This window comes from Salvia splendens, chromosome 12 (genome assembly GCF_004379255.2).
Source record: "Salvia splendens isolate huo1 chromosome 12, SspV2, whole genome shotgun sequence".
Lineage (NCBI taxonomy): Eukaryota > Viridiplantae > Streptophyta > Magnoliopsida > Lamiales > Lamiaceae > Salvia > Salvia splendens.
Genome location: NC_056043.1, coordinates 17,200,180 through 17,209,625, shown reverse-complemented (window position 1 = coordinate 17,209,625; position 9,446 = coordinate 17,200,180). Strand labels below are relative to the sequence as shown.

Genomic DNA, 9,446 nt, shown 5'->3' with positions numbered 1-9,446 from the left:
AGTTTCATGATGGAGTAATGGGAGGAAAGCATGACGGTTTGGTGAGGCTTCAACTTGAAGCACTCTGGAAGAGAAATCAAGATCTGAAAATGAGAATTCAAACTTGAATAGGGAAAACAAGTACCTGCATCAACTAGTGGAGTACCCTCGCTCAACAGATCCGAAATAGCATGGAAATTAGGCTGCCAAGTCTTCTTTCAGGGTAAGTTGTCTCGTGAAGTTGCTTCTGTTCTAGTTTTGTCTGGACGCATTGATTCTTTCTGTACGTCATATGCTAGAGTATGATCCACTATTTACCACTATATTGAATGTTGATTCTTGATATTGATCGTGTGACTACTGCAGACTCCAGGACATGATGACCTTTCCAGGTTGGTGAAAAGATGGTTCATAGTTCCGAGGGTAAAAGCTTTAGCTCGGTACTTTGCCATGAACTTCACGACAAGTTCCTCCAAGCGTGTCTGAACTCAGGGATTGGACAAAGAAGACATGCTATTTAAGCTATACAGTTCTGTAGGTTTTTTCTTTCCATGCATCCAGCCTATCGTGTGTGATGCTTTCGGCAGTTTGTAATTCTTAACCACCGCGAATGCCACATGGGGAGATTACGGAATACTCACTAGAGCATGCCCTATTAAGCTAGTTCTTCAATATATATGTGAACATTCATCTCCTTTTTTAAAAGATTTGTGCATATTATGCTTTTATTTTTTTGATCATGATGTGCCTCGTTTAATTCGAAATTATAGTGCTCAAAGCATGGAAAGAATAGAAGAGCTTCTCCAGGAGGACCAGAATGTCAAGGCGGAGGAAAGAGCGTATCCGGAAAACAGTCCTCTATTCTTTCCAAGCTTACTACACAACTCTGTATTAATGATAATCTGGCAGCCGCTGCAATCCACCTATTCCAATGAAGGTGACCTGTTTATGATTATAAAAGTGTCTATTCTTACAAGTTTTGTATAGCTATCTATATATATACATGGTATGAGAATTCTTTTGTAATAGTGTAATGTTTTCCTCTATACATCAGTAGAAAGTTCAACCATTGCTGGCCCATCTTCTTCCGGGAGCTCTGGAGATGCTACGTTTGATGCTGCTGCCAGCGGTCCAAACCTATCATATGGGGATTTCTAGATCAACTGTCTCAGTCGCCGGAACAGTGATCCTTTTCATAATGGTGATATAAACCCTGGTGCCGACGAACACCCTAGCATTTGCCACCTGCTCCTCCATCATCTGCATCTGTTTATATATTCTAAGGTAGATGGAAATTTTGACAAATCAATTCTTGCAATTCTTGTCGGATGTTTCATCAGTTTCTCAAGCTCGCATCGAGCTCTAAATCGTAGGCTGCATTGGTTTGCATCATGGACATTTGATTCCTATGTTTTAAGCAATGATGTCTTTCCTGATTAGGTTTATTTGACCATTACACTTGAGAAAATGGCCAAAGGGGATGCTCAGAAGCTCTACTTCACTGTTCCAATATTTGTGACACATCCTCCCTAGTACTTCATCCACGCAATTTCAGATTCATGGATGCATTCAGAGTGTTTCTATACTATGTCCTTCCGGAACCTCATGCTCCCTGAGGTGATTTTGAGATTCACTGATATTTATGTTTTGAAAACCATGAAGAGTTTTAATCTTAAAGTTTTCTTATGTTCCTTCAGGCTCTTACAACTTATATGGAACTCCTTGACTTGAAACCACTTCTTGTGACTGCACTTGCAAATGGAACTTATGAAGAATTGTACAGATACATACATTTTAACCCCATACAGACGAAGGTTTGGATGAAACTTGTCCAGTCTCCCTTGTTGTTTCCCAACAGTTTTCTCAATATAGCATGAACTCTTGGGTTTTATTTATTCTGACTAGAGTTATTGTAATCATGACAGGCTTTTGATGTGCTATATCACACGGACCAAAATGGGGAGAAAAGAAGATAAAAACAGAAAAAGAAGAAAAAAGAAAAAAGAAAAAAAAAGAAGAGGAGACAGATCTGTGGAAAAAAAAAAGAAAAGAAAAGAAAAAATTGGGGGAACAGATCTAGAAAAAGGAAAAAACAGTGCAGAATTAAAGAAAGAGTTCCAAGACGAGAAATAAGCTGTTGGAGGAAGAGATGGGGAGCTTCGTGATGGAGTAATGGGAGGGAAAGACAACGATTGGCGGGGCTTCAACTTGAAGCACTTCTGGAAGAGAAATCAAGATCGCAAAATGAGAATGCCAAATCTTCTTTCAGGGTATGCTGTCTCGTGAAGCTGCTTCTGTCCAGTTTTGTCTGGACGCATTGATACTTTCAGTACATCATATGCTAGAGTATGATGCACAATTTATTGATTATTGGTATTGATTGTGTGATTACTGCAGGCTCCAGGGCAAGTCCCAAGTAGCATGTTGAATATGCTAGACTATGATTGTATCTGGCAACACTATGGCAGAAAGAGTAGAAAGAAACATGGTAAGGGGTAGAACAAGAGCAAAATGTGGAAAAAAGAAGAAAAAAACATAAAAAAGAAAAAAAACAGAAATAAGAAGAAAAAAAGAGAAGGCAGATCTGTGGAAAAAAAAAAGAAAAGAAAAATTTGTGGAACAGATCCAGAAAAGGGAAAAACAGAGAGCAGAATCAAAGGAAGATTTCCAAGAAAATGTGAAAAAATAGCCAGAGTAAGCTATTGGAAGAAGAAATGGGAAGTTTCATGATGGAGTAATGGGAGGAAAGCATGACGGTTTGGTGAGGCTTCAACTTGAAGCACTTCTGGAAGAGAAATCAAGATCTGAAAATGAGAATTCAAACTTGAATAGGGAAAACAAGTACCTGCATCAACTAGTGGAGTACCCTCGCTCAACAGATCCGAAATAGCATGGAAATTAGGCTGCCAAGTCTTCTTTCAGGGTAAGTTGTCTCGTGAAGTTGCTTCTGTTCTAGTTTTGTCTGGACGCATTGATTCTTTCTGTACGTCATATGCTAGAGTATGATCCACTATTTACCACTATATTGAATGTTGATTATTGATATTGATCGTGTGACTACTGCAGACTCCAGGACATGATGAACTTTCCAGGCTTGGTGAAAAGATGGTTCATAGTTCCGAGGGTAAAAGAGCTTTAGCTCGGGTACTTTGCCATGAACTTCACGACAAGTTCCTCCAGCATGGTCTGAACTCAGGGATTGGACAAAGAAGACATGCTATTTAAGCTATACAGTTCTGTAAGGTTTGTTTCTTTCCATGCATCCAGCCTATCGTGTGTGATGCTTTCGGCAGTTTGTAATTCTTAACCACCGCGAATGCACATGGGGAGATTACGGAATACTCACTAGAGCATGCCCTATTAAGCTAGTTCTTCAATATATATGTGAACATTCATCTCCTTTTTTAAAAGATTTGTGCATATTATGCTTTTATTTTTTTGATCATGATGTGCCTCGTTTAATTCGAAATTATAGTGCTCAAAGCATGGAAAGAATAGAAGAGCTTCTCCAGGAGGACCAGAATGTCAAGCGGAGGAAAGAGCGTATCCAGAAACAGTCCTCTATTCTTTCCAAGCTTACTACACAACTCTGTATTAATGATAATCTGGCAGCCGCTGCATCCACCTATTCCAATGAAGGTGACCTGTTTTATGATTATAAAAGTGTCTATTCTTACAAGTTTGTATAGCTATCTATATATATACATGGTATGAGAATTCTTTTGTAAGCGTGTAATGTTTTCCTCTATACATCAGTAGAAAGTTCAACCATTGCTGGCCCATCTTCCCGGGAGCTCTGGAGATGCTACGTTTGATGCTGCTGCCAGCGGTCCAAACCTATCATATGGGGATTCTAGATCAAATTGTCTCAGTCGCCGGAACAGTGATCCTTTTCATAATGGTGATATAAACCCTGGTGCCGACGAACACCCTAGCATTTGCCACCTGCTCCTCCATCATCTGCATCTGTTTATATATTCTAAGGTAGATGGAAATTTTGACAAATCAATTCTTGCAATTCTTGTCGGATGTTTCATCAGTTTCTCAAGCTCGCATCGAGCTCTAAATCGTAGGCTGCATTGGTTTGCATCATGGACATTTGATTCCTATGTTTTAAGCAATGATGTCTTTTCCTGATTAGGTTTATTTGACCATTACACTTGAGAAAATGGCCAAAGGGGATGCTCAGAAGCTCTACTTCACTGTTCCAATATTTGTGACACATCCTCCCTAGTACTTCATCCACGCAATTTCAGATTCATGGATGCATTCAGAGTGTTTCTATACTATGTCCTTCCGGAACCTCATGCTCCCTGAGGTGATTTTGAGATTCACTGATATTTATGTTTTGAAAACCATGAAGAGTTTTAATCTTAAAGTTTTCTTATGTTCCTTCAGGCTCTTACAACTTATATGGAACTCCTTGACTTGAAACCACTTCTTGTGACTGCACTTGCAAATGGAACTTATGAAGAATTGTACAGATACATACATTTTAACCCCATACAGACGAAGGTTTGGATGAAACTTGCCAGTCTCCCTTGTTGTTTCCCAACAGTTTTCTCAATATAGCATGAACTCTTGGGTTTTATTTATTCTGACTAGAGTTATTGTAATCATGACAGGCTTTTGATGTGCTATATCACACGGACCAAAATGGGGAGAAAAGAAGATAAAAACAGAAAAAGAAGAAAAAAAGAAAAAAGAAAAAAAAAGAAGAGGAGACAGATCTGTGGAAAAAAAAAAGAAAAGAAAAGAAAAAATTGGGGGAACAGATCTAGAAAAAGGAAAAAACAGTGCAGAATTAAAGAAAGAGTTCCAAGACGAGAATAGGCTGTTGGAGGAAGAGATGGGGAGCTTCGTGATGGAGTAATGGGAGGGAAAGACAACGATTGGCGGGGCTTCAACTTGAAGCACTTCTGGAAGAGAAATCAAGATCGCAAAATGAGAATGCCAAATCTTCTTTCAGGGTATGCTGTCTTGTGAAGCTGCTTCTGTCCATGTTTTGTCTGGACGCATTGATACTTTCAGTACATCATATGCTAGAGTATGATGCACAATTTATTGATTATTGGTATTGATTGTGTGATTACTGCAGGCTCCAGGGCAAGTCCCAAGTAGCATGTTGAATATGCTAGACTATGATTGTAATCTGGCAACACTATGGCAGAAAGAGTAGAAAGAAACATGGTAAGGGGTAGAACAAGAGCAAAATGTGGAGAAAAGAAGAAAAAAACATAAAAAAGAAAAAAAACAGAAATAAGAAGAAAAAAAGAGCAGGCAGATCTGTGGGAAAAAAAAGAAAAGAAAAATTTGTGGAACAGATCCAGAAAAGGGAAAAACAGAGAGCAGAATCAAAGGAAGATTTCCAAGAAAATGTGAAAAAATAGCCAGAGTAAGCTATTGGAAGAAGAAATGGGAAGTTTCATGATGGAGTAATGGGAGGAAAGCATGACGGTTTGGTGAGGCTTCAACTTGAAGCACTTCTGGAAGAGAAATCAAGATCTGAAAATGAGAATTCAAACTTGAATAGGGAAAACAAGTACCTGCATCAACTAGTGGAGTACCCTCGCTCAACAGATCCGAAATAGCATGGAAATTAGGCTGCCAAGTCTTCTTTCAGGGTAAGTTGTCTCGTGAAGTTGCTTCTGTTCTAGTTTTGTCTGGACGCATTGATTCTTTCTGTACGTCATATGCTAGAGTATGATCCACTATTTACCACTATATTGAATGTTGATTATTGATATTGATCGTGTGACTACTGCAGACTCCAGGACATGATGAACTTTCCAGGCTTGGTGAAAAGATGGTTCATAGTTCCGAGGGTAAAAGAGCTTTAGCTCGGGTACTTTGCCATGAACTTCACGACAAGTTCCTCCAGCATGGTCTGTACTCAGGGATTGGACAAAGAAGACATGCTATTTAAGCTATACAGTTCTGTAAGGTTTGTTTCTTTCCATGCATCCAGCCTATCGTGTGTGATGCTTTCGGCAGTTTGTAATTCTTAACCACCGCGAATGAGCATGGGGAGATTACGGAATACTCACTAGAGCATGCCCTATTAAGCTAGTTCTTCAATATATATGTGAACATTCATCTCCTTATTTAAAAGATTTGTGCATATTATGCTTTTATTTTTTTGATCATGATGTGCCTCGTTTAATTCGAAATTATAGTGCTCAAAGCATGGAAAGAATAGAAGAGCTTCTCCAGGAGGACCAGAATGTCAAGCGGAGGAAAGAGCGTATCCAGAAACAGTCCTCTATTCTTTCCAAGCTTACTACACAACTCTGTATTAATGATAATCTGGCAGCCGCTGCATCCACCTATTCCAATGAAGGTGACCTGTTTTATGATTATAAAAGTGTCTATTCTTACAAGTTTGTATAGCTATCTATATATATACATGGTATGAGAATTCTTTTGTAAGCGTGTAATGTTTTCCTCTATACATCAGTAGAAAGTTCAACCATTGCTGGCCCATCTTCCCGGGAGCTCTGGAGATGCTACGTTTGATGCTGCTGCCAGCGGTCCAAACCTATCATATGGGGATTCTAGATCAAATTGTCCCAGTCGCCGGAACAGTGATTCTTTTCATAATGGTGATATAAACCCTGGTGCCGACGAACACCCTAGCATTTGCCACCTGCTCCTCCATCATCTGCATCTGTTTATATATTCTAAGGTAGATGGAAATTTTGACAAATCAATTCTTGCAATTCTTGTCGGATGTTTCATCAGTTTCTCAAGCTCGCATCGAGCTCTAAATCGTAGGCTGCATTGGTTTGCATCATGGACATTTGATTCCTATGTTTTAAGCAATGATGTCTTTCCTGATTAGGTTTATTTGACCATTACACTTGAGAAAATGGCCAAAGGGGATGCTCAGAAGCTCTACTTCACTGTTCCAATATTTGTGACACATCCTCCCTAGTACTTCATCCACGCAATTTCAGATTCATGGATGCATTCAGAGTGTTTCTATACTATGTCCTTCCGGAACCTCATGCTCCCTGAGGTGATTTTGAGATTCACTGATATTTATGTTTTGAAAACCATGAAGAGTTTTAATCTTAAAGTTTTCTTATGTTCCTTCAGGCTCTTACAACTTATATGGAACTCCTTGACTTGAAACCACTTCTTGTGACTGCACTTGCAAATGGAACTTATGAAGAATTGTACAGATACATACATTTTAACCCCAAACAGACGAAGGTTTGGATGAAACTTGCCAGTCTCCCTTGTTGTTTCCCAACAGTTTTCTCAATATAGCATGAACTCTTGGGTTTTATTTATTCTGACTAGAGTTATTGTAATCATGACAGGCTTTTGATGTGCTATATCACACGGACCAAAATGGGGAGAAAAGAAGATAAAAACAGAAAAAGAAGAAAAAAAGAAAAAAAGAAAAAAAAAGAAGAGGAGACAGATCTGTGGAAAAAAAAAAGAAAAGAAAAGAAAAAATTGGGGGAACAGATCTAGAAAAAGGAAAAAACAGTGCAGAATTAAAGAAAGAGTTCCAAGACGAGAATAAGCTGTTGGAGGAAGAGATGGGGAGCTTCGTGATGGAGTAATGGGAGGGCAAGACAACGATTGGCGGGGCTTCAACTTGAAGCACTTCTGGAAGAGAAATCAAGATCGCAAAATGAGAATGCCAAATCTTCTTTCAGGGTATGCTGTCTTGTGAAGCTGCTTCTGTCCAGGTTTTGTCTGGACGCATTGATACTTTCAGTACATCATATGCTAGAGTATGATGCACAATTTATTGATTATTGGTATTGATTGTGTGATTACTGCAGGCTCCAGGGCAAGTCCCAAGTAGCATGTTGAATATGCTAGACTATGATTGTAATCTGGCAACACTATGGCAGAAAGAGTAGAAAGAAACATGGTAAGGGGTAGAACAAGAGCAAAATGTGGAGAAAAGAAGAAAAAAACATAAAAAAGAAAAAAAACAGAAATAAGAAGAAAAAAAGAGCAGGCAGATCTGTGGGAAAAAAAAGAAAAGAAAAATTTGTGGAACAGATCCAGAAAAGGGAAAAACAGAGAGCAGAATCAAAGGAAGATTTCCAAGAAAATGTGAAAAAATAGCCAGAGTAAGCTATTGGAAGAAGAAATGGGAAGTTTCATGATGGAGTAATGGGAGGAAAGCATGACGGTTTGGTGAGGCTTCAACTTGAAGCACTTCTGGAAGAGAAATCAAGATCTGAAAATGAGAATTCAAACTTGAATAGGGAAAACAAGTACCTGCATCAACTAGTGGAGTACCCTCGCTCAACAGATCCGAAATAGCATGGAAATTAGGCTGCCAAGTCTTCTTTCAGGGTAAGTTGTCTCGTGAAGTTGCTTCTGTTCTAGTTTTGTCTGGACGCATTGATTCTTTCTGTACGTCATATGCTAGAGTATGATCCACTATTTACCACTATATTGAATGTTGATTATTGATATTGATCGTGTGACTACTGCAGACTCCAGGACATGATGAACTTTCCAGGCTTGGTGAAAAGATGGTTCATAGTTCCGAGGGTAAAAGAGCTTTAGCTCGGGTACTTTGCCATGAACTTCACGACAAGTTCCTCCAGCATGGTCTGTACTCAGGGATTGGACAAAGAAGACATGCTATTTAAGCTATACAGTTCTGTAAGGTTTGTTTCTTTCCATGCATCCAGCCTATCGTGTGTGATGCTTTCGGCAGTTTGTAATTCTTAACCACCGCGAATGAGCATGGGGAGATTACGGAATACTCACTAGAGCATGCCCTATTAAGCTAGTTCTTCAATATATATGTGAACATTCATCTCCTTATTTAAAAGATTTGTGCATATTATGCTTTTATTTTTTTGATCATGATGTGCCTCGTTTAATTCGAAATTATAGTGCTCAAAGCATGGAAAGAATAGAAGAGCTTCTCCAGGAGGACCAGAATGTCAAGCGGAGGAAAGAGCGTATCCAGAAACAGTCCTCTATTCTTTCCAAGCTTACTACACAACTCTGTATTAATGATAATCTGGCAGCCGCTGCATCCACCTATTCCAATGAAGGTGACCTATTTTATGATTATAAAAGTGTCTATTCTTACAAGTTTGTATAGCTATCTATATATATACATGGTATGAGAATTCTTTTGTAAGCGTGTAATGTTTTCCTCTATACATCAGTAGAAAGTTCAACCATTGCTGGCCCATCTTCCCGGGAGCTCTGGAGATGCTACGTTTGATGCTGCTGCCAGCGGTCCAAACCTATCATATGGGGATTCTAGATCAAATTGTCCCAGTCGCCGGAACAGTGATCCTTTTCATAATGGTGATATAAACCCTGGTGCCGACGAACACCCTAGCATTTGCCACCTGCTCCTCCATCATCTGCATCTGTTTATATATTCTAAGGTAGATGGAAATTTTGACAAATCAATTCTTGCAATTCTTGTCGGATGTTTCATCAGTTTCTCAAGCTCGCATCGAGCTCTA

The 9,446-nt window shown here is 39.1% G+C and overlaps 3 protein-coding genes across 4 annotated transcripts; all 3 read left to right on the top strand.

Annotated features, from left to right (window-relative positions):
- The first annotated feature begins 3,132 nt into the window (after positions 1-3,132).
- LOC121758742 (dynamin-2A-like) lies at positions 3,133-3,874 on the top strand. 2 transcript variants are annotated; one of them, XM_042154133.1, is made up of 3 exons: positions 3,133-3,222; positions 3,455-3,618; positions 3,739-3,874. In XM_042154133.1, the coding sequence occupies exons 1-3, from the start codon at positions 3,194-3,196 to the stop codon at positions 3,792-3,794; spliced, it is 249 nt and encodes an 82-aa protein (XP_042010067.1). In that variant the 5' UTR covers positions 3,133-3,193; the 3' UTR covers positions 3,795-3,874. The 2 variants fall into 2 exon arrangements, with proteins under 2 accessions (XP_042010067.1, XP_042010066.1); XM_042154132.1 differs by having other exon boundaries at positions 3,736-3,874.
- A 1,543-nt stretch (positions 3,875-5,417) lies between these two features.
- Positions 5,418-6,495, top strand: LOC121757621 (dynamin-2A-like). The gene is made up of 5 exons (XM_042153138.1): positions 5,418-5,521; positions 5,747-5,804; positions 5,877-5,923; positions 6,156-6,319; positions 6,437-6,495. Exons 1-5 carry the CDS (start codon positions 5,418-5,420, stop codon positions 6,493-6,495), a joined length of 432 nt encoding a protein of 143 aa, XP_042009072.1.
- Positions 6,496-8,118: 1,623 nt separating this feature from the next.
- Positions 8,119-9,196, top strand: LOC121757620 (dynamin-2A-like). The gene is made up of 5 exons (XM_042153137.1): positions 8,119-8,222; positions 8,448-8,505; positions 8,578-8,624; positions 8,857-9,020; positions 9,138-9,196. The coding sequence occupies exons 1-5, from the start codon at positions 8,119-8,121 to the stop codon at positions 9,194-9,196; spliced, it is 432 nt and encodes a 143-aa protein (XP_042009071.1).
- Positions 9,197-9,446: the final 250 nt, after the last annotated feature.